We start from the raw sequence: 25,963 nt of genomic DNA, 5'->3' as shown, positions 1-25,963 counted from the left end.
ATTTATTTACTGTCAATGATAGGCTGCTTGTTTGAATAATATTGCCATTTCCTTCCTTTATCGGACCTACAACTTGTAAAGGGTTCCATCTATGACGTTTTGAATGTTATGATTGATGTTGTAACTTAATTTAACACAGTATGTTGTCATGGTGATGAAAAGGGGATTTACTTGCATTTATTTCATTTAGTTCTGCCACCAACCAACAAACAACATGATCCATCTTTGTCAAAATCATCGAATTTTTCTGATGATGAACGCATCAAAACAGAGCTTCACCCTTGGTACAATGATGATTTCTACAGCTATGACAACATGTCATGGACTCTCCATATTCGCAAGGAGGCAGGTTTTTAATTCCTATACTGTAATACCTTTTTAGTTGTCTGATTAAAGGTTCTTCGATATTTTGCTTATGCTGCTTGTCAAATTGTAAATATTTGACTTTTTGTTTTGAGGTTTTAAATATATATATATATTTCATATATTTTAAGGAAACTACAAGCAAAAGAAGACTATACTTAGTAAACACTAAAACACCAACAAATGTACCTGTTTGCCATACAAGAAAAACAGATGAAGTAGGAAATGTGACGACAAATACCTATATAAAAGTATATCTTCTGGCATACCTATTCTCACAAACGTTCTCTAAACGGTGCAGAAATGGCCTTGCCATTCGCGGGTTTCCCCTTCACGGATTTACTCTCCCACGATTTATTTATTGAGGCAAGATTTGTGGATTGCGGGCAATGCGGTTGAATAATCGCGGGTTAGCGAACCATTTCCCACATTCATTCACCTAATTAACATGGGCCGTCAACACAATAACCCTCTCAAATCCTGCAACATCATAATCACCACCATCTCCATCAACTCGTCTTTATCCTCACCATAATCAACATCACCATCGCATTATTGGATCAAGTTTATAAACATGATTATTTAAGGTAAGTTTCATGATCTTAATAACTCAGGAAAAGAAACTTTATTTTATGTTCTTAATACAGGAAAGTAATACTTTATTTTATGTTCTTAATAACTATTTGATTCGTGAAAATAAATAGCTCAAAAATAATGCACAAACATGTTAATTAAGGGTACAGTTTGGCAAAAATTGGTTACAAATTTTTAATTTGAAGTCCCTCTTAAGTTTGTGCATTGCGGATTTGCAGTTCATGGGGAATTTCAAGAACGTAACCCCCACTAATAGCAAGGCCCTCCTGTACTTCTCCATTTTTCATTGTTTTTAAACTTTGCCTTTTCTACGGCTTCGTGCCTTGCTGAAATTATGAAGCTTTTTTCTTTCGATACTCCATGGACACCTTTTTTCTTCAATTCAACATTGTTTAACTTTCATGCAACTCAAAGATTGTTTCTACAGCTGCCCATTTTACCATCATGACTTGGTGAGAGTTTGAACCATCTTCATGAGCATGGAACCATGATGCTGACCCCCATTACACAGCCCATGGTGGCCCCTGAGTATGCATGTCATGTTTGGTCAAGATGAGCCAAAATTGGGAGGAGGAGATAGCAAACAAACAAACAAACAAACAGGCTGTTCTTGCTTCATAGTATAGATGGATGTTTACATCTGGTATTTTCTGCCTTCAAAAGTAAACACTTGTTCACATCACATGATATCCTGTTTGTTCTTGTTATGCTCCACAGATATTTTATCCAAAGGAGAGCTTTATTCATCCTCTACTGCTTAACTTGTTGGTGAACCAGGTACTGGAGGAAAGAAGGATTTTACTTTCTATCAAAAAGCATGAAATCTGTGATCACAAAGTAAATATGAAAACATTTTGTGTAACATTGTTTTCCCATTGCTGCTACTGCTGCTGTTGCAGATTGTTCAGGACACATTTTCAGAGAACTGCATTCGCATCACGAAAGATGAGAAGAACCGCATGAGGAATCTCCTGGGTAAATGATAAAGAAATAAATAATAATATAAATAAAATAATCAAATAAAAATAATTGTGTGGCAAAATAAATGCTTGCATTACCTGATGAATCAAGTAAATGTATTTCTTCACTCTACAGGATAAAATATCTCTTTGGAAGATGAGCAAAATTTATCAAATCCCCAGACATAGTAGTTGCATTTTAAGGCCTCAGGAAAGCAAACTGTTGATGAAGTCTTTGTCTTACTTTCTACTAATGTCTAACTTACTAAGTAGCTTACTTTCTACTAATGTCTAACTTACTAAGTAGCTTACTTTCTACTAATGTCCTTGTAATTCACATTTAAACTAGAACGGCACTCGGTAGAGCGCATACCTCCACCAGGATGAACAGTTTATGTTTTGTATCCCACTGATAGGCCGAATCTGGATTCGGACCTCAACCAAAATCTGATCGGCTTGTCACCGAACCAACTCATCCACCAAGTTTATTCATAACTCGTCCACAACTTTTAAAATACGTTATATATCGCTTTTCGCCCGATCTCTCAATGGTGAAGAATCACTTCAAAAATTAAATGATTCTCATATCCGAATCCATATTCAGATTTTCACCCAAATCGAATCGATTCGTCCTTGTCACACACACAACCTGTCCGACAAGTTTCGTCCAGATCCGTCAATAACTTTTTGAGATATCGTGCAATGTTTAGGTTTTAGCTCTATCACTCAATGGTGAAGAATCACTTTAAAAATTCTAGTAGCCGGATCCAGATCCCAATCTTCACCAAAATCTAATCATTTCGTCCTTGTCACATACCCACCTCTCCGCCAAATTTCGTCCAAATCCATCCACAACTTTTTGAGATATCTTCTTCACAAACAGACAAACAAACAAACAGACAGACAGACAGGGGTGAAAACATAACCTCCACCATTGGTGGTGGAAGTAATTATAATCCCATCGGCTGCTCTATTTATATCGCAAACAAAACCAAAAAAGGTTTAAAGCTGCCATGAGGAAAGAAACCCCAGCAGCAAGTTATCGTCTGAATAAAAAGGAAAGTTGTGCTGATCACAATATTCGATTACGGTATAGCTTTTCTTTCTGCCTTGGGAACTGTTTCATGTGCATCACTATCATGTAATTCCTGAATGTTGTAAAATATTTATTACTCCAAGTTTCTAATTTCTTGCAAACAGTTTATCATCATTATGCTGTATCCACACATATATTGGCAATGTTGGGAATAGCAACAGGTATGGTAATGGATTTTCAGACCCCCAACTATTTAACGGACATGGTGCCACTGATAAACTTTATTTATTTCATATTATTCTGTGTAATCGCTTTCCTCTTCGATCAATTGACTTTATTCAGATGTTAACCAACATTCTGATCCCAGTGCAGAAGCCTCTCTTTTGAAGTGTCCTTAGTGCAATGGGCATGGCTGTGTTAATCTCTACCAAATACACATCTATGTCGAGCAACGTATTGTTAAAAAAAACCTTTTATAGAAAAATTGCAAAAAATGTCGGTGGATTTTATGTGCAAGAGTGAATTTTAATTTAGCAAGTGTTTAATTGCCATTCCACATTCTTGATTCATGATGCTGTTATCTTCATTATTGAAACAAAACGTATAATGTGAGAAACTTTATATTTACCAGACAATAATGACATGTGACATGGTATACATGTCATTTGGTGATCACCTCTCCCTTTTACGTAGAATGTTACAAGTGAGGTGACAAAACTTTTGGCATGACCCTGATCATATCTTTGAATTCATACCTTTGAATTCATACCTTTGACTACCTTTGACTTCAAGCTTGTTTTTCTTATTCATTGCAGAAGAGCACAAGATTCATTCAGCTATGTCGATAGCAGATGAACTTCTTAAACGCCGCATTGTGATGGCTGCCCGTGATAACTGGGAGATGTATTTCACTCGCCTGTTCCCAGCCAAAGTATGTACTGTTGTATCATTTGGGAGGAAAGAGCTACAAAGGAGACATTATTTATGTTGACTTTGAATTTGAAAGTCCTGATACATTTTACAATCTACACACCTAATGGCACCATTTCAGGAAGTGTAGGTTTGTGTGTGCACATAAGCAGCAATAGGATTTCCATTGGAATGTCTTTCATTTTCTAACAAAGACCTGGCCGAGCCCTAATGCACTTAAACCTGGTGATGCCACAGTTAATACTGAGTGGGGAGGCTTCAATTTAAACTGGAGGGCATGAAATGTCTGCTCGGGGGACGTTATAGTTCTCAATTTGGTTGCACATGCCCAGAACGTACCTTGTGTGTACCTGTTAGTAACTTTTTACGCGCATGGGGAAGCGATCTCTCCTTCACCACAGGAATAAAAAGTCAAACATAAAGTTGAATAAAACTGGTAAATGAAAGTAGTGCAGAAATGTGGCAAAACAACAACAATAACAACAGATGTGAATATGAAGAAAAATAATCCGTCCCTATCGAAGAGTAAATAACGCTTATAACTATAACGTTTTCGGTTTTGTCGACCTTATTCTATCCTTATTGACACAGACACACTCGAGTGGTAGTCGGACACACTGTGGGGAAAAGGGGTTAGGAGATGGGCAGAGGTTAAAAAAAACACCCCAAAAAGCATGGCAACGTCAGGCCTGGTCAAACCAAGCGAGGCACCTTCACCTAGATTAAACGGAGGCAAGCATGCAACTTTTCCCATTAATATAGTGCTGCGAGGTGGGTCTCTTGCGGTCCAAGCCAACTTGCTAGTGGCCTCCCGACGATCATAAAACCAGTTTCTCCTCTCACTGGGGTGACCCAAAGAATCCCCGGCGATGCCCCGGTGAGGACTTCTACCGAGAACTTATGTGGGGAGGCCAAAGAAGCTGCACGCACTTCTCCCTTGGTGGTCTCCACTCAACTCTCTGTTCTTCCCCAAAAACAACAGTTCATAATGGTCCTTCATGTGATTTCATCAGGGGCACTGATTGGTTACTTGACTCGAGCACACCAAATTGATTGCCCGATTGAAAATAAGATTTACTCCATTGGGGTTTGCAATTCATCTACTCTAAACATGGAAATTATTATATAACTAATCAATTAAATAACCCCTCAACCCCCACAGCCATGTTTTGTTGTAATGTGGTATTGAGCAGAAGCTTGAACCCTTGATTGACAATGGCTCCAAATCATTTGCATAATTTTTGTTTTTCATTTATTTGTTTTGTGCAAAAAAATTCCAAGGAAAAATGAAATGGGAAAATCAAAGGGTTTTTACATTACCACATATTATTGTGTCAGACTTCTGGCAAGTATGCAGATTTTAACTTTTTTGACTGAATTGCTGAAGAGCATTGCATATTGGGAGTGTTGTGGGTGAATATCTAGGTGCTTGACAAAGACATTCATCTTCAGATTGTTTAAGAGATTTATTTAGTTATTGAGCCCACCCAGGAACGCCTCTGTTGTGGGTGGATATCGAGGTGCTTGACAAAAACATTCACCTTCAGGTTGTTAAAGAGATTTATTCAGTTATTGTGGATAAAACCCGACTTGATACAGAACTAATTTACAATCACATGAAAAAGTAAGTACACCCCATGTAAAGTTTTGACTTTTTCAACATATCTCAACATACAGCTATTTGATCTTCATTTCAACAATATTGATAGATAAAGGTGATATAATATAACAAATATCATGAAACATTTACATTTTGTAGTCCATTGTATAATTTAAATAAACATGAATGCAAATTTCGCATGTGGAAAAAGTAAGTACACCCCTACATTTATCACTAATTCAAATACCTAAAACTAGAATCAGATGCACCAGCTCCGGTGCAAATGATTAGTACATTGTTAGAGAGGATCTTGGAGGAACCTGTTTCACTTAAACCTCAGACATTTAGTTTGGTTTGCTCTTTGTTGTTGAAGTCTGCGGCGTCACCATGCCGGGATCAAAAGAGCTCTCTGAGGCCTTCAGAAATAAAATTATAGATGCCTACGAGTCTGGGAAGGGATTTAAAAAGATCTCCAAACAATTTGAAATCAATCATTCGACTGTCCGGAAGATCATCTACAAGTGGAGAAGATTCCAAACAACTGCCAACTTGTTCAGGCCAGGCCGCCCCAGCAAGTTCAGCCCGAGAGCAGACCGCAAGATGCTGAAAGAAGTCTCTAAGACCCCCAGAATGTCATCACGAGACCTACAGGTAGCTCTTGCCACTGTTGATGTCAAAGTGCACGAGTCTACCATTAGAAAGAGGCTGCACAAATTTGATCTACATGGGAGGTATACCAGGAGGAAACCTTTGTTGTCCAGAAAGAACATCAGGGCAAGACTAAAGTTTGCCAATGAACACTTCGGCAAAGACCAGCACTTCTGGAACAATGTGCTCTGGACAGATGAGTCATTGGTAGAGCTATTTGGCCACAGTACCAGAAGACATGTTTGGCGAAAACCAAAGACAGCATTTGACCACAAGAACCTGATACCAACTGTAAAGTATGGTGGTGGAAATATTATGGTGTGGGGCAGCTTCGCTGCATCAGGGCCAGGGCAGCTCACCATCATAGAATCCACTATTAATTCTTCATTGTACCAGAGGGTGCTTGAGGATAATGTGAGGCCATCTGTCGGAAAGTTGAAGCTCAACCGAAGGTGGACCTTGCAACATGACAATGACCCTAAACATACCAGTAAATCCACCAGGGAATGGCTGAAAACAAAGAAATAGAGGGTTCTGGAATGGCCAAGTCAAACCCCAGATCTAAATCCCATCGAGATGTTGTGGGGGGATTTGAAACAAGCTGTGCATGCAAGAAACCCCTCAAACATCGCACAGCTCAAAGAATTCTACATGGAGGAGTGGGCAAAAATTTCTCCCAGTCGATGTCAGAGACTGGTAGACAGTTATAAGAAACGCCTACTTTGGTTGTTTCTGCCAAAGGGTGCAATACCACCCATTAGAGCCAAGGGTGTACTTACTTTTTCCACATGCAAAATTTGCATTTATGTTTATTTAAATTATACAATGGACTACAAAATGTAAATGTTTCATGATATTTGTTATATTATATCACCTTTATCTGTCAATATTGTTGAAATGAAGATCAAATAGCTGCATGTTGAAATATGTTGAAAAAGTCAAAACTTTACATGGGGTGTACTTACTTTTTCACGTGACTGTACATAACACAATACATAGCACTACAACAGTTGAGTAGAGTTCTCTGAAAATTCTCGTTCGGGGGTCCCTTCTTTATAAGAGCAAAATCCTTTGAAGTTCCCAGGGAGGGGCCTAAGGGCATGGAGGGGTTTACTGGAGGTCAGACTCAATGGTGTCTCATGAAGGCTGGTTTCTATTAGGAAGCTACAATAATGTTTGTAGGAGCTGCTTTGGGAGGATGGAGTTCAAGAGGTTACTTGCTTAGAGCCAGAGGCAAGCATTCTCCTGAGTAGAACACCTATCTGGCTTCAATCTCAGCTTCAGGTCCCATCGATAAAGCGAGGTAGGGGCATTGAAAAGCATGTGGAACTCATCTCAGATAAACAGTTCTTGTTGAGAGAAAAGCTGAGTCTGCAATCTCCAAAAGGCTGGCATCCACACCAGGTCATAGGTCACCACACAAGCTCCTCTCCCAAGTCAACCAGGTCACTTAACACAAGATCCATTATTCACCTCATTCCCAACACACCCATTCCATGTTCCATTTGATGTTCCAAGTTTCAGCTTTATTATTAGCATTTTATCTTTAAAAGATTAGCCAGCACTGTCATGGCTCTATCTAATTACACAAAACAACATCCGTGTCTCTGTGATCTCCTGAGGTGGGAAGGAAGTACAGAAAGAGCAAATCTGGCTGCGAATGAAATTTCTCGCAGGGACTTAAAGATTCTCAATCATTTAGAAGACCTCTAAGGACTTCTACATTCCCCCGTTACCCTTCTCACAGGACAATTAAAAGGGTCTTCAATTTACAAATTTGGATGTCCAATTTCCCACTACCTAAGACATACACCGTCCTCCTGTAAGAATCTGGTCTTTAAAAGGCTTTCCCTCGTTCGTCTAATCCATCCGTTGATGATAGTTCAGTTTATTGCACTTGCATCAAACTTCACCTCTAAATGCACAAAAAATTTCAGTTCACCATAAAAATTATCACTGTTATTTCCTTTATTCATTTCACCATTATCTGGGTAATACTGTCAGCATGATTCAATGTTAAACATCTGCAACATTTGGCAATTATGATTCCAGAATGCGTTTGCTGCAAAGGGAATGCTGGACTTCTGTTTGAAAAAGAGGCTGATCACTTGTGTGTTTGAAAATCAAGTATGAACCATCTTTCCTCTGTTGTCTTGGTAGCACCTACACTATTGCATGTAGGGTTTCCACTATCATAATAGATGGGCAAGATCATGAACTGACCCTGCTCCGCATGTAGCATCTTTTCCACTCTTGCCGTGAGCCACAGTAGATCTTGAACAAGGCTGTCGTCCAGTTGTAGTTGACCTGCCTCCTCACACATCGTGAGCGGGCAGCGAGTGTTGATGAGATGTTGGTCGACTAGCAAGATGTGGACCAGAGATGAGAGGTGCATCCATAGCGACGTTAGGACCATGGTGTTCAAGTTGTCCATAGCCCGCGCCAGGAACAACCAGTGGAGTCAGGGAGCCCTGGTGCAGTGAAAGAAGCAAGGCCATCCACTGACAACTCCACGCTGGTTCCCTGGCAGTTGATGGAGCAATGACATCAAGTCACAGCATCCGGTAGGAGTTGCAGGTAACATGTTTTCATCCAACAATTGCTGATATGATCGATGTTCCAGGCACTGAACTGAAGCAAGTGATCGCCTTTCGCCCATGCATCACAATGTGATCCAGGCAAATGGTCACATGAATTTCCTTGGTGAAGGTGAACGTCCTTTTCCAATCTTCCAGAGGAAGGTGCCTTTGCCATTCTTCGAAGAGAGGTGCATGCCAAAATTAACCTCATCTTTGGTGGTCAAATGAGTGGTCAAATGGGTCAAATGGGTGGTCAAAATCAACTGTTGTGGGTGGATATCTAGGTGCTTGACAAAGACATTCACCTTCAGGTTGTTTAACAGATTTATTCAGTTATTGAGCCCACCCAGGGACGCCACTGTTGTGGGTGGATATCTAGGTGCTTGACAGACATTCACCTTCAGGTTGTTTAAGAGATTTATTCAGTTATTGTGGAGAAAACCCGACTTGATACAGAACTAATTTACATAACACAACACACAGCATTTCAACAATTGAGTGGAGTTCTCTGAAAATTCTGGTTCGGAGTTCCCTTCTTTATAAGAACAAAATCCTTTGAAGTTCCCAGGGAGGGGCCTAAGGGCATGGAGGGGGTTACTAGAGGTCAGCCTTGCTGGCATCTCATGAAGGCTGGTTTCCATTAGGAAGCTACAAGAATGTTTGTAGGAGCTGCTTTGGGAGGATGGAGTTCAAGAGGTCACTTTCTTAGAGCCAGAGGCAAGCGTTCTCCTGAGTGGAAGACCCATCTGACTTCAATGTCAGCTTCAGGTCCCATCGATAAAGCAAGGTAGGTGCATGGAAAAGCATGTGGAATTCAGCTCAGCTAAACAGTTCTTGTTGAGAGAAAAGCTGAGTCTGCAATCACCAAAAGGCTGGCATCCTCACCAGGTCATAGGTCGCCACACAAGCTCCTCTCCCAAGTCAACCAGGTCACTTAACACAAGCTCCATTCTCCATCCCATTCCCAACACACCCATTCCATGTTCCATTTAATGTTCCAAGTTTCAGCTTCATTATTATTAGCATTTTATATTTAAAAGATTAGCCAGCACTGTCATGGCTCTAAGTAATCACACAAAACAACATCCATGTCTCTGTGATCTCCTGAGGTGGGAAGGAAGTACAGAAAAAGCAAATCTGTCTGCGAATAAAATTATTCGCAGGGACTTAAAGATTCTCAATAATTTAGGACACCTCTAAGGACTTCTACAGAAGTCTAGCTGAAGGTATTTTTCAGCCGACACTATGGCATCAGCAACAAATAGGCAACAAAAGGATGAGTTCATATAAATTGTCAAATTCAAAACAAAAAAAGATTTTTCCCTTTTAACTCAACTGGACTATGTCCAGCTGAGTTTTTGTCGACACCCAGTGTCCGTCGTCCGTTGTCTGTCTGTCGTCTGTCTGTCTGTCTGTCTGTTGCCTGTAAACAATTCGACGTCTATGCTCTAAAAGTCACAAATATTGATTAAATTTGATGAAACTTGTTATGCAGCATCTTTAAGACATAAACTAGTTTGGGATTGCATTTGGGCATTGCACGCCCAAAAATGGGCGCGGCAGGGCGGCCATATTGAAAAATCAATTTTTGTCAAATATTTTTAGCACATATAAACTATATAGTTTGTGGTTCTATTATGCATATTCTAACCATATTGATATAGACCAGTTGAGTTCAGGTTCCCTGGAACCTCTAGTTAATTATTTGGAATGTAGAAAATCAATTATTATTCATTTACATTGTCGATCTGAGACTCATGGAGGAGCTTGTTCATACATTACATGCAGGATCGATCGTTAAGTAAAGACATTGTTGGGAATGATCTGTCAGAAACAGTATCTGAAGGAGATTATTTATGTCAGTGGGAAGTAAAGGATTTCATCAAATTTGTGATTATGTAATTATTGAGCATGTTTGTGAAGGTTATTAGCTCATGGGATATCATGTGATGGCAGTATGGTCTTGTCCTGGTTCAATGTTTTGTTCTCTACTCCCAGGGCCCTGTCGGTATTGATATCCAGATATTAGGGGTGTCTCACAAGGCAGTGAAGCTCATGAAGATAGTGAGGCCCCTTGGGAAGGGAGAACCACAACTTTCAGTTCTCATGAGTTACAGGTGAGGTGGGCTTAGCATCACATTGTTGAAAACAGCTCTGTGCGTGGTGTATTGTGTATGCTTTATCATGCGTATTGGAGTATCTTAAAAAAAACAAAAAAACAATAATAATAATAATAATAATAATAATAATATATGTGTGTGTGTGTGTGTGTGTGTGTGTGTGTGTGTGTGTGTTTTTGTGCACGCGTGTGCCAGTGTGCGTGTTCTGATTTGCTGGCTACACCATTTGACCCACAGGGCTCAAAATTACCATGAAGACTATTCACTCCCCAGGGTGGTTTTGCACTATAAACCTCCATCCAAACCCCACCATCCATAACACCCCAACCCCTGCCCCCTCTCCCAACTCCCTGCCACCCCCCCCCCCCTTCCTCCACACCTCACCAAGTGCGTTTCTTTCCATATTCTTGGAAAAATGCCAGGGGCATAGAAAAGGCCCCTTTATATGGTATATGCCATGTGGCAGACTATAGAAAAGAAGGGACATATTGGCCATATAATGGGATGTATAATGAAAGCCATTAATTAGTCGTATTGGCCGATGTACACTACATGACCAAAACTATGTGGACACCCCTTCTGATTAGTGGATTCAGCAATTTCAGCCACACCCATTGCTGACAGGTATATATATAATGAAGCACACAGCCATGCAATCTCCATAGACAAACATTGGCAATAGAATGGGCTGCACTGAAGAGCTCAGTGACTTTAAACGTGGCACCGTCATAGGATGGCACCTTTCCAACAAGTCAGTTCGTCAAATTTCTGCCCTGCTAGAGCTGCCCCGGTCAACTGTAAGTGCTGTTATTGTGAAGTGAAAACGTCTATGAGCAACAGCAGCTCAGTCATGAAGTGGTAGGCCACACAAGCTCACAGAATGGGACTGCTGAGTGCTGAAGCGCGTAGCGCATAAAAATCGTCTGTCCTCGGTTGCAACACTCACTACCAATTTCCAAACTGCCTCTGGAAGCAACATCAGCACAACAACTGTTCTTCGGGAGCTTCATGAAATGGGTTTCCATGGACGAGCAGCTGCACACAAGCCTAAGATCACCATGTGCAATGCCAAGCATCGGCTGGAGTGGTGTAAAGCTCACCGCCATTGGACTCTGGAGCAGTGGAAACACGTTCTCTGGAGTGAAGAATTACGCTTCACCACCTGGCAGTACGACGGACGAATCTGGGTTTGGTGGATGCCAGGAGAACGTTACCTGCCCGAATGCATAGTACCCACTGTAAAGTTTGCTGGAGGAGGAATAATGGTCTGGGGTGGTTTTTCATGGTGCGGACTAGGCCCCTTAGTTCCAGTGAAGGGAAATCTTAACGCTACAGCATACAATGACATTCTAGACGATTGTGTGCTTCCAACTTTGTTGCAACAGTTTGGGGAAGGCCCTTTCCTGTTTCAGCATGACAATGCCCCCGTGCACAATGCAAAGTCCATACAGAAATGGTTTGTCGAGATCGGTGTGGAAGAACTTGACTGGCCTGCACAGAGCCTTGACCTCAACCCCATCAAGCACCTTTGGGATGAATTGGAACGCCGACTGCAAGCCAGGCCTAATCGCCCAACATCAGTACCTGACCTCACTAATGCTCTTGTGGCTGAATCGAAACAAATCCAAGCAGCAATGTTCCAACATCTCGTGGAAAGCCTTCCCAGAAGAGTGGAGGCTGTTGTTGCAGCAAATTGGGGACCAACTCCATATTAATGCCCATGCTTTTGGAATGAGATGTTCGATGTTCGGGTGTCCACATACTTTTGGTCATGTCGTGTATATTCCAAGTTTCAGCTAGTTTCAATGTTTCGCCTTTGAGATATGAGCACCAACACATTTTGGGCGGATGGACGGACGGACTGACAGACACCAACGTGAATTCAAGGGTTTTCTAAATAAAACTCAGGAATATGGAAACAGATGTTACTGAAATTTGGAACATATTAGCTCGATTATTTCTGAAATTCACAGTCGATTTCAGCCACTGGAAGCCAAGAAACAAATTTTCAGCCCCCTTGTTGAAGTTGCATACAGAGAACAACAACAACAACAACAACAACATGCATTTTAAGGCCATTTTCCCTGCTAGAGCGGGGGTTAGCCTTGCGGTCCCCATTACAATCTTCTCCATTTTGCCATATTTTCTGCATCTTTCCTTGTTAACCCCCTTGCCCGCATTTCTTCTTCCACCATCTTTAGCCAAGTCTTTCTCGGTCTTCAACCGTCCTCTACTTCCTTCTACATTCATTTCCAACACTCTTCTCAACCAGTCACTTTCATCCTTCCTCAACACATGACCAAACCATCTCAACCTGTTGCTCTTCTCAGCATCCTTCACAGGCTCTATTCCCATCATCTTTCGCAATTCATCATTTGTCTTCCTCTCTCTCAACGATACTCCGCACATCCACCGAACCATTCGGATTTCCACCCTTTCCAGCCTTCGTTGCTGCTCCACATTCATGACCCATGTCTCACTCCCATAAATCACAACACTTCTCACACATGCAGCATACACCTTTCCCTTCAGCTTCAACAACACTCCCCTCCTCATCAGCACGCCACTCAGTTCCCGAAACTTCTTCCATGCACATCTCACTCCAGCAACCGTTGCCGAGTCTGATCCACCTTCTCCATTCAGCATGTCTCCGAGGTAGCAAAATGTTTTCACACCTTCCAGCTTCACGCCGTCTCCAAGATCCAACTCAACATTTCCTCCATCTGCAGCTCCCTCTGTGCACACCTTACATTTGAATGTAGCTGCCACACTGGTTAATGACCCTCTCAGACCACTACATTTTTGATGAAACCACTCAGTGCACATTGTACATTGAATGGAGTTCACTCCGACACCCTTCCTGCACACAGCACAAGGCCACTTCCCAGTTCTTTCCACCTCACCACATGCTTTACCACTTGCCATCACCTTCGTCTTTCCTATATTCACCTTCAGACCTTTTGTCTCCATACATTCCTTCCACATGTTCATCTTTTCCTTCAGTCCATCCATACTTTCCGCAATCAACACCAGATCATCTGCATACAACAACTACCATGGTAAACCCTCCTTTATGTTCTGAGCCAGCACCTCCATCACAGCTACAAATAGTAGTGGACTTCGTACCCACCCCTGATGCACTCCCACCTTCACCTCAAACTCACCACTGTTCCCGTCCTTCGTCCTTACAGCTGTGCGCGCTCTTTTGTACATTGCCATCACTACTCTGATCAACCATTCCTCCACTTCTAACTTCCTCAATGCCCATGTCAATACTTCGCGTGGAACCCTATCGAATGCTTTCTCCAGATCAACAAACGCAAGAAACAACTTCTTCCTCTTCTCCATGTACTTCTCCTGCAACTGCCTCACAATAAAGAGCGCGTCTGTCATACCTCTTCCTGGCATAAATCAAAACTGCATTTCGTCGATCTTCACCTTCTTCCTTATCCTCCTCTCCAACACCCTTTCCAATACCTCCATTCCATGCTCCAATAACTTTATCGCTCGGTACGAGCCACACTCCAGTGGGTCACCTTTCCCCTTGTATAGAGGGACGAGGGTACTCAGTTCCCAATCCACTGGAATGCGGCCTTCTTTCACCACCAGATTACAGATCTCTGTCATTCTCTTCACACCCCAACTTCCTGCTGCCTTCAACACATCTCCCACAACTCCAGTCGGCCCTCCCGCTTTTCCACTCTTCATTGCTTTTATCGCTTCCTCAACTTCCTTCTTAGTTATCTTCTCTGCCGGTCCTAAAACTGGGTTACTCTCTATGTTGCCATCCCATTCATTCTCTGTATTCAACAGCATTTCCATATATCTTTTCCATCTTCCTTTAATTCCATCTGGGTCCACAACGATTTGTCCTACTTCATCCTTCAAGCAACTCACCCCCATCACATCACACCTCTCTTTCGCTATCTGCTGTGCAATCCTGAATACTGGGTTACTCTCTATGTTGCCATCCCATTCATTCTCTGTATTCAACAGCATTTCCATATATCTTTTCCATCTTCCTTTAATTCCATCTGGGTCCACAACGATTTGTCCTACTTCATCCTTCAAGCAACTCACCCCCATCACATCACACCTCTCTTTCGCTATCTGCTGTGCAATCCTGAATACCGTCACAATTTCGGTCTTTGAGGCCGGCCGATAGGCACAGTGTGGTTCTCCTGACCACGTGGCCCTTGACTTGGTTTGTCCGCACAATGTGGGCGCTTTCAGGATGAACTTTAGCCGGGGAGCGTTTGGGTGCGTGGCGCCTTTGGGCGCCCCGGTCTGATACTGCCGCCCACGCGCACAACACCATGTGAGTGCACGTGGGTCCCGGCGGTCCCACTGGCCTAGCGCTACCATGTTTAGACAGCGAGATCCGTCCCCGGGCACCGGCAAGCCAGGCACGGTAGGACACCCGCGGAGCCCCGGCGGACCAGGGGCGCGCGAGCCTACGCGTTAGCGTGCTACGGCGGAATCAACGGCTTCGGCCACGGCCGGGCCGATACTCGGCCCGGTCGCACCGGGAATGAACTGGTTCGACGCCCGCGCTAGAGAGGTCGCGGGCGACTGAGATGTGTTAACAAATTAATTAATTAATTTGAGATGTCCGATTCCTAGTGTTTGGAAATTTGGAAGAGCTTGACCCTAGCCTTTCCCTTGCGAGGGCAAGGAGGAACCTAACACTTGACACTTAAGCTTATTTTGAAGTACACCCTGCCAGCGCCCACGGCGGGACGGCAGGGCAACCAGAAGGGACGAGGTTCTCCTGACCACGTGGCCCTCGATCTGGGAAGCGAGAGGCGTTCCATTAGTGGACGCGCCCCTCACGCCCGACTTTTGGGCGGCCCCGGCAGGCCGTTTGTGTTGACGTTCCGTGACAGGCCCCGCACCCCCACCTCCGGGCCGACCGGGCGACCGGAATGAATCCCGGTGTCCCGATCCGAACCTTCAGAGCGGGCCGGCTGCACTTTCCGTCCCTGCGGTCCCAAATACCGGAACCACCCGCATACCACTTTATTCGACAAAATGAGGTGCGGCCTACAGCCTTAGAAAACCAACCCTATATAAGCCAATACTTCCAACGACACAGGTGCGCATTCGTGCCGCGTGACGTGGTGACGTCATCGTGCTTTCACCTTAAAAGATTTGATATAAATTGATTATTTGATACAAGCCTTAGAAAACCAACCCTACAGAAGTCAAATGGTCCAATAAAGGGTGATGGGAGGGTGATGGCAGGGTGATGGGAGGGTGATGGGAGGGTGATTGCAGGGTGGTGGGAGGGTGATGGCAAGGTGATGGGAGGGTGATGGCAGGGTGATGGGAGGGTGGTGGGAGGGTGGTGGCAGGGTGATGGGAGGGTGATTGGAGGGTGATGGGAGGGTGATGGCAGGGTGATGGGAGGGTGGTGGGAGGGTGATGGCAGGGTGGTGGGAGGGTGATGGCAAGGTGATGGGGCAGGGTGATGGCAGGGTGATGGGGCAGGGTGATGGCAGGGTGATGGCAGAGGGTGATGGCAGAGGGTGATGGCAGAGGGTGATGGCAGAGGGTGACGGGGGAGGGTGACGGGGGAGGGTGACGGGGGAGGGTGATGGGAGGGTGATGGCAGGGTGATGGGGGAGGGTGATGGCAGGGTGATGGGAGGGTCATGGCTCTCTGACCCTCTTCCGAATCCAAGCGTTCTCCGAACATTTTCCTACATGCCTCCTGCGCCTTTGCTAACTCTTTCTTTGCAGCCTTCTTGGCTGCCTTATAACTTTTATGCTCTGCTTTTTCTGCCCCCATACCCTTCACCTTCTGCCACTCCTTGAACTTCTTCCTCTTCTAGTCAATCCTCTTTCCAACTTCATCATCCCACCACCATGTTTCCGAGTGCCTCGGTGGTCCTTTTGTCCATCCACATACCTCACCAACGGCTCCCAAAAAACTATCTTTCATTGACATACAACCACGTTCAAGCTCAACCACATCATCCACTACCCTACTCAGCCTCTCTTTTAATGCCTCTCTTACTGTCACCTCTTTCAACCTCCACACCTTCATTCTCCGTTGGTACTTCACCTGCCGAGCTCTCCTCACACCTTTCACCCTTATGTCGCAGACAACCAAGTGGTGCTGTGAAACAGCCTCCTCCCCCGGGATCACCTTTGTGTCCCGGAGGTGCCCCCTATCTCGCCTACGCACCATCAGGTAGTCAACGGTTGTCGTCGACCCACCTGACGTGTATGTAACAAGCTTATTATCCTCTTTCTGGAACTGAGTATTACAAATCAACAAATCAGCTCCATCAGCAAACTCCAAAATCCTTTCACCTTCTCCATTTCTCACACCATATCCGTAACCCCCATGAACTCCCTCAAAACCGTCCATACTCCTTCCCACATGCCCATTTAGGTCTCCTCCTACCACAACAACTTCCTTATCTTTCATGTTTTCCATCAGATTCTCTATCGCACACCAGAACTTGTCCTTCTCTTCATCGCTCCGACCGACCTGCGGAGCATATCCCGAGATGACGTTCACCAAGAGCTTTCCAATCATCATTTTCACCATCATCAACCTATCATTCACTCTAGTCACACTCACCACACTGTCTACAAACTCCTCAGAAAACAGGACACCAACACCATTCACGCCCTCCGGGCACCCTTGCCACACAAACTTGTATTTCTGTCCCTGCCTACCCTTCACCATTCTCACACCACTTCCCTTCCATCTCGTCTCTTGCACACAACATATGTCCACTCTTATTCTGACCAATACTTCCACCACTTCTCCTGATCTCCCTGTCATTGTCCCTACATTCCATGTCCCAAACCTCAGAAACCGATCTCCACTTCGGGCTGTACCCTGCCCAGTGCCCATATGTAGTTGTAATTGTCATGGTTCTCTTTTTGAGGCAATGTTTTATGGCCGGATGCCCTTCCTGACGCCAACCCTCTTTGTCGCCTCTTACGACACGCAAGGATACGGTGTACCTATTCTAACCAGGGTACACACCGGGATGGAAGTTGCATACAGAGTAACTGTCCCATTTAAAGGGAGGGGCGCTTTGCGCCTCCTTTGATACCGGGTGCACCCTTTCACCCATGGGACTCACTCACACTTGGCATGAAGTGTCCACTTCCCCAGGATATTTTGCATGTTGCCCCAACACCTATCCCATTACCCCCATCACCTCCTACTGTGTGTTTTTTCTGATTTGCCGGCCATGCCTTTTGATACATGGGACTCTAAATTGCCATCAATTGTGCCTATTCCTCCAGGATGGTTTTGCACTTTGAACTTCCCCCACACCAACACCCCAAACCTTCCACAACCCCACTCCTTCCCATCTTCACTCTCAAGCACAGGTATCTCCACCACTTCACTTTCTACCCCCATGTACCCTCCCCTTCCCTCACCAACCCTCTCCATATTCTCCCTGATCCCACTCACTCCCACTCACTCCCCCACTCCCCCACTCCCCCACTCCCCCACTCCCCCACATACTCAGATCTCCCCGTGCGTAGAATGGGTATCCCATCTAGTATGCACATATATATATATATATATATATATATATATATATATATATATATATATATATATATATATATATATATATATATATATATAGATACATATATATATATATATAGATAGATAGATATATATATATATATATATAGATAGATAGTATATATATATATATATATATATATATATATATATATATATATATATATATATATATATATATATATATATATATATATATATAGATTGTTCATCGTGTCACTTGTTCACTTGTTGGTACCAGATACAATCTGGCATCCTCACCAATCACAGTTAGAAGTGTATCATTTACCAGTAATATTATATATATATATATATATATATATATATATATATATATATATATATATATATATATATATATATATATATATATATAGTAACAGATTTGAGAATCCTGGGTTTGTAAATACTAGGGCGTGCCCGTACTATATATATATCTAAAATTATATCCCCCCCCCCCTCTATTTACATGAAATGGTTTGGTCCATTCGCAAAGCCAAACCGAACGGCTTGCGAGTACGGTGACAATCCCCCCCCTCTATTTACATGAAATGGTTTGGTCCAAAGCGAACGGCTTGCGGAGTTTGGTAAAGAAATCGCCATAGCTCGGTAACTACTTCTCCGATTAATATGAAACCTTGAAAAGGCACATCCTCGGGTCCCCAGCAATATACCTGGCAAGTTTCAAGTATATCGGACCCGTGGTTGTCGAGAAACAGCGGTCACAGACAAACACACACACACACACACAGACACACAGAGATTACTGGAATTATAGATAGATGACCCTCTAGTAATGATTCCTTGTAAATACCTCCGTTTTGTGTGTAAAGGTCAAAGGTCGTCCCCTTAGTTAATCCATCGCATGCACGTAGAAAATCATATACCCTTCTAAATAGTTATTTCTTATTCTATGTTAGTTTAAGGCTCTGTCTCCCATTAATTGACACTGCATTGCACCGAGTTGAAATAAGATAGATCCCCTCTTTCAAATTCCCTCAAAGCCTCCCTTTCCAACTGCATTTATTGTCAAAGTCCTCCCTTTCCAACTGCATTTGCCGCCATTACGCACGCGGTCAAGCCCACGAACAAGGGCGTTGCCCACCCCTCGTCATCAGAAGGTGGAGCCAGCGAGCCCCCACCAGCCAATCAGGGCTGGTGAGATACCATCACGGGCGTGACTCGCATTGATCTCGAAGCGCGTTATAAAAGCGCCCCCGCAAGTCTATTGGGGAGATGCGCGTAAGAGTTCACCTGAGGCAGTCCACCGGAGCCCAGTTGAGTCCAGATGGAGCAGAGGACCGAGGAAGCCCCCCACAGCAGATGAGTAAGGAGTCCACCGCAGCTGAACCAATCGCAGCTGAGTCCACCGCAGCTGGGTGGAGATGAGCTTTAACGGCGGTTCGACCCGCGGCCGCGAAGCAACGCCGCCGTGCGAACGGAAGTGTGGAGAGTCGGCGGCTGCTCACTCCCGGCCCGGCCGTTCTCCTGCGTCCAGCTGAACCTTCCAGCCCTGTGGTCCCACCTCCTCATCCGTCCAGCCACCCACCTCCTGCCATTCCTGTCATCATCCCCGTGTAAGTCTGACTGTCGCCTGTCTTGTCCTGGGGTTTAAGTAAGCTTGTATAGGTAAACTAGTATTGCACTGTGTCTTCTTCTTCTGTAAATTATTTTCGTATTTTTCCTTCTTCCTTGGTTTCTTTGGTCTTGTAAATATTAGTAATAAATTATATTTGTTCTTCCTTACCTTCTGGTTTCCTCACATCCGATCGTCTTTGTGATTTCCCCATTGAGTACCTGTGGTGCGATTTTGGCCAACGTTCAGAATCGGGTTTAGTACTTGCTAACGGTTCGAGCCGCGGGCTGCCATCCGCTCGGCAAAATAACATCTTGTCCGTGGTCTCGAACGAGGTTGCTCACCTGCCTCTCTGGAGTTGCTGGGCAGCTTCAGGACTCACGTCGGTCAGTCGCAGACAAGGGGATTAATCCCCCCTTGGTAAGGGGAAAAAGGGCCGACGGTGAGATCCGCAACAATATATATATATATATATATATATATATATATGTATATAATATATATATATATATATATATATATATACAGTATATATATACAGTATATATATATATATATATATATATATATATATATATATATATATATATATATATATATATATATATATATATATATATATATATATATATATATATATATATATATATATATATATATATATATATATATATTGTTGCGGATATGGGATTTGGCCTCCATCCAGATCCGCTTGTAAATATTCCCCTATTTCCCCAATACTCCCCAACTATCCCCAATCCCCCATTCCCTAGTCCCATTGCCTGTAAATAACACTCTGTAGAACCGACCTTCCCCTTTTTCCCCCATTAAATGTCGTGCCCAGGTCCACCGCATCTCACGTAGACAACTTTCGGACATCTTGCTAGTTATTCTTAGTCTATGTCAGTTAAGGACTCGTTTCCATTAATTCTGACTCTTCGTTGCACCAGAATGTGATTATATGGCACCAGTAGTGAGTTTAGGACCTTCCCATACCTCCTCCCATCTTCTTCCCCAAACAACAACTACAACAACAACTACAACAACAACTACAACAACAACTACAACAACAACTACAACAACTACAACAACGGCGCGGCGCGGGGGAGTGTGCGTCCTCACACCGGCTCGGTTAGCCGCCATTGACCATGCGCTCCGACGGGGTTACCACGAAGGGGCTCCTTGTCAGCCCCTCGTCAAGGGCGGAGCCGGTAACCCCCCCGCACGCACCCAATGAGAAGCAACGGGCCGATTCCATCTGGGGCGGAGCTAACGAGCCGAGGGCGTGTCACTCCCCGCCGGATATACGCGGCCACTTACCGGACGTGACGTCAGATGCGCCCCCGACTGAAGAAGACAAGTCGCGACCTTCCAGCGCTGAGAGCGACCTCCCCGCATCATTGGACCGGACCGGGTCGATTCTGTCCTTGAGCCAAGAGTGCACCTTGAGCCATCGACTACCCGCTTTCCTTGCCATCAATCCCCGTGTGAGTCAGTTTTGTCCCGTTTATCTGTCGTCTGTTGGGGCTAATATAAGAGTGTGTCTAAGTGCCTGCCTTTCTATGCTGTCCCTCTTGTCGTTGTAATCTGACCTTCCGCCCTAATATAACCTCCTCCGGAGGTCTTGAGAACTGAACCCTTGGTGTCATGTCATTTTAACCCAGCCGTTGTGTCCTTTTCCTCAATTGATTTAGCGTAGCGCGACTCGGCAACGTTCGAGTATAATCGGGTAACTTGTGCGGACACGGCGGCCATTCCGCTCGGCCCACCCTAACATCAAAGTCGTGTCTGTAACAATATATATATATATATATATATATATATATATATATATATATATATATATATATATATATAATATTACTGGTAAATGATACACCTCTAAATGTGATTGGTGAGGATGCCAGATTGTATCTGGTACCAACAAGTGAACAAGTGACACGATGGGCCGAATTTAGGAAAGGTTTTTTAGAGTGAGACTGTAGAATCACTATTCGTATGATGATCATTGATCACCCATTCAAAGTTAGTCGCCAATCGCTGAAGAGTGATTATATAATGCGGATCAAACCAACACACAAGCGTTTAAATAACAAAGAAACTTGTATATGTTGGCGAGGCCATGTTAAGAATGCATTTGAGGCCTTGAAGCAAGCATTTCATGACTTGTAATTGGTTGATATAGATGTGTTGGGAGTGCTTGAATTAGCCCACGAGGAGGCAAAAGAGGATAGGAACCGGGCAGTTTGCCGATGTGCATTGAAAATCTTCGAGGATGGATGCAATCCTCTGGAGAAGTATGACAATATGTCACTGGCAGAGGATTTTGGGTGCTCTAGGGAATGGGCCCCCATCCTTTTAGAAATATCTTCCCATGCGAGATGCTTTTTCTTATTTGTGCCCATGTCCATTCTCCTCTTAGATTGTTTCTTGGTGACCTTTTATTACACCCATTTGTTGCTCTAATGAAAAATTGTCCCCTCTTTTTTTTCATGTTGTTGTCGTTGGAACACACACAAACTAAAAATTGAGGTACTCGAGGCCAATGCGGAGTCATTTAGAAGAATTGCTTAAGTAACCTCTTATGTGGCACGCTGAATAAAATTAATGTTTAAAAGGCATTGAATCACAATTTCGACGCACACAACTAATCGGCTGTTGAGACCCGCATAGCTACTTGGCTGTTTATCCCCCTTCGTATATTGCTTTGTATAGCAGTACAAAGATTCCAAGGTTAAATGCCGTCACCCAGCATTCACTTTTTGTCTGCTTGGTGTTAAGCATGTATGAGCCAAATTTGAATGGTCTCATTTTCATTGGAGGTCCCACGAGCAACTGGATTATGTGACATTTCAATGCCTATAACATAGAATATCAAAAAGAAAGAAGTAGAATAAATAACATTTTAGATCCCTTTAGACCCGTTTAAACCTCTTAAGACCCTTTAAACCCCTTTGCCAACTTTAGACACTTTAGACCCCTTTTGACAACTTAGACTCTAACTGCTATTGGATGTGGGAGATGTAGATGACCTTTAGACCCTTTTAGACCTCTGAAGACACTTTAGACCCCTTCGCCAACTTTAGACTCATTCGACCCCTTTTGACAACTTAGACCCTAACTACTATTGGATGTGGGGGATGTAGAAGACCTTTAGATCCTTTTGACCTTTTCACCTTTCAGATCCCGTATACACCTTAAGACCCTTTATACCCTCTACCCTAGCCCCTTTTGACCTTTACAACCCTCAGAACCCTCAGAACCCTCTGACCCTCTTACACTGTTTATACCTGTTAGTCCCCTGTAATCGCACACCACCAAAACATCTATAGAGTCCTCTTGCATTATACAGACTATATTTTTTTCAGCAAGAAATGGGTAAACCCCATCCACCCGGAGTGTGGGTATTCTGCTAATGTACTATAATAATGAGTTCCCTTACATGGTTATAGCTGACTACCAAGTTATGGTTGTTTGTCCATGCTTTATCCTTTTAAATGCTGAGTGTCAAGCAAGTAAGCAGCACATCCCATTTTTGAAGTCTCTGGTATGACTCGGCCAGTGTCGGAATCATACCACCAACCACACAGACTGGGAGAAGACACCGCAACTATTATGTCACCGAGTCTGGTTTGTTTGAACATATGGAATGAAAGAAAATTGTTTTTAAATCCTTCATTTCCGTTAACATCTTTTTTTTTTTTTATCTCTCACAGCTACTCAGACATACTGTACATTTCTCTGAAAGATTATCAGACGTTGGAGTTTTCATTTCAAGATGAGAAGATGCTCATATTTTCTCCACGGGCCCACCAAATCAAGACACTTGTCACCCTCTTCTACACAGAGCTCATGAAGGTACATCCATGTCCATTTATTTACAAAAAGACTTTTAAATTTTTTTATTTTGCACAAACAATACCAGGTGGTAACTCAAAATGTTGAGATAACGCACTCACTTATTTTAACCTATTAAAGGTAACATATTTGGCATAAAAGTTACTGTTGCTTGTTTTGTTTTTTGCTATCCATATCCTTGGCAGGACTCTGAGTATGTAATTGCTGTGAGAAGTCACATCACGGACAACCGAAGTATGCTTTCTTTCAAGAAAGGGGACATTATAAAGCTGCTTCCAACACCCACACCACCAGATGCAGGTGAGCACATCTGCACAGACAGAGTTATTGTTGGTGTTATTTTGGATGCTTGATCCTGCAGAATTATACGGATACACTTAATCTTAGCATTGTAAGAAAGTCTCCAAACTTTCCAAGGTCCTCTCCTGGGAATGAAAATCCCAGAAGATTTTTGCTTTTTAAAATTATAATTCCTTGCCATTGAGTGGTCAACTTGTTGCATTTGCTTTCAATCTTGCTGCCCGGATCCAACTTGTCAAGGACATCGACTTGGTTATGTCGTGCGCAGAACTGTGATTCATTGTAGGAAGCTGGTGCAAGGCATGCCGTACACTGGTGGGTGGAATGGTTTGCTGTTTGCTTGATATGCACCCAACCCTTTAGTGCATGTCGGCTTGATTATTTGTGTTGCAGCTTTATCACCCTATCCTCAGATAACTGTTCATACAATGGTTGTTAATGTTGAGAATGATAGAATACCGCTACCGTCATGGGATTGGAGATCACATGGCAATGGCGCCACTGAATTTTACAATAACCCTTTATTTTAAATGGTCACTTTCGGTCATTGTTTTGACTCCAGAATATTTTTTTTTTTAGAATTCATGTCGTGGAAAATATTGATTTAAATAGCTAGAAACGTCGGATCCTTACAGGAGCGGTAAGGGAGGGAAACTTTATGTTGGAGGTGGCCATCACAACTTAGTAGAGCGTTCCCATGCACACACCGAGTAAAACTACCAAGTTTGGATGCTTTTCTTCTGTCAAACAAACAATTTTTTGAATACATGACCAAGACTCATGGAAGATGTAGAGCAGAATAGAAGGGAACACAATGTAAAGGGGGAAATACCAATAGCAAAGGAGAACTGAGAGTGGGATCAAGCGGAGTGGGAGAAGGACGCATGGGGATGAACAAGCTGTACATAAGCGGAATTAAACACAGCAAGAAAAGGGGAAAGTATGGGGATGAAACGTAAAAGGAACAAACCAACCAACAATTAACAACCTAAAATAGATGAGGGAGAGGGGGGAAATCACAACTGGAGAGTTCATAGAACACCTTACCCCATACTGTCTTGAGAAACATGAACATGGCCGGGGCAACGAGCAGCAAATTTTATTGGTCAGGAGGACATAAAATGCTGTAATATTTTATCCTCACAGAAAACTCATGTGGGCATTAAAATATGATCTCTGAAAAGGTATCATCACCAAAATACATTGAACTGAATGTAAAAAAAATAATAAATGTACCAATGGCTTTTGGTTGTCAGAGATAATACAAAATCATGATTTATTACATCTCACAGTCCCATGAAGGGCCTGCAATTGGTAGGTTGGTAGTTACATGTCAGGATAACGTTTGTAGTCCCATGAAGAGTCCCATCTCACAGTCCCATCTCACAGTCCCATCTCACAGTCCCATCTCACAGTCCCATGAAGGGCCTGCAATTGGTAGGTTGGTAGCTACATGTCAGGATAACGTTTCGGGTATCTGTCATTAGTCACATCCTCATCCAATATTTCTGAAAAATGTCATCCTTCGATTTGGTATCACGATCATTCTTTATTTTGGATTAAATAATCCCAATAGCAGAAATAACTAGTAACTGCTGAGTAGGCCTACTGTTAAATGGAAGGGATTTGAAAGTGTCAAAAAGGTGAATTTTGTTCTGTTGTGTTAAAGTGCATAATTCAATTGAAATAAAATAAAGATTTTAAAGGTTGTTCAAAAAACATTTTGGAAGTTTACCGCCATTGATGCAGCGTCTTTTACACCACCTTATTAACACATTACATTACTTATTTGTGCCTGATGTTTGTGTCCTTTATGGAGTTCTTAAAAACAGTA

At 43.2% G+C, this 25,963-nt stretch overlaps 1 protein-coding gene across 1 annotated transcript in view; it reads left to right on the top strand.

Moving 5' to 3' along the window:
- Positions 1 to 25,963, top strand: part of LOC137432387 (unconventional myosin-XV) — a 214,080-nt gene that overhangs the window by 117,823 nt on the left and 70,294 nt on the right. The window contains exons 27-33 of the mRNA XM_068124318.2: positions 191 to 345; positions 1,675 to 1,734; positions 1,857 to 1,932; positions 3,768 to 3,883; positions 10,708 to 10,826; positions 23,688 to 23,829; positions 24,015 to 24,129. Coding sequence (XP_067980419.2) covers positions 191 to 345; positions 1,675 to 1,734; positions 1,857 to 1,932; positions 3,768 to 3,883; positions 10,708 to 10,826; positions 23,688 to 23,829; positions 24,015 to 24,129 — 783 coding nt within the window. The remainder of the gene's footprint in view (positions 1 to 190; positions 346 to 1,674; positions 1,735 to 1,856; positions 1,933 to 3,767; positions 3,884 to 10,707; positions 10,827 to 23,687; positions 23,830 to 24,014; positions 24,130 to 25,963) is intronic.

Source organism: Myxine glutinosa, chromosome 1, assembly GCF_964187855.1.
Source record: "Myxine glutinosa chromosome 1, kmMyxGlut1.1, whole genome shotgun sequence".
Taxonomy (NCBI): Eukaryota; Metazoa; Chordata; class Myxini; order Myxiniformes; family Myxinidae; genus Myxine; species Myxine glutinosa.
This window is presented reverse-complemented; position numbering and strand designations above follow the sequence as displayed.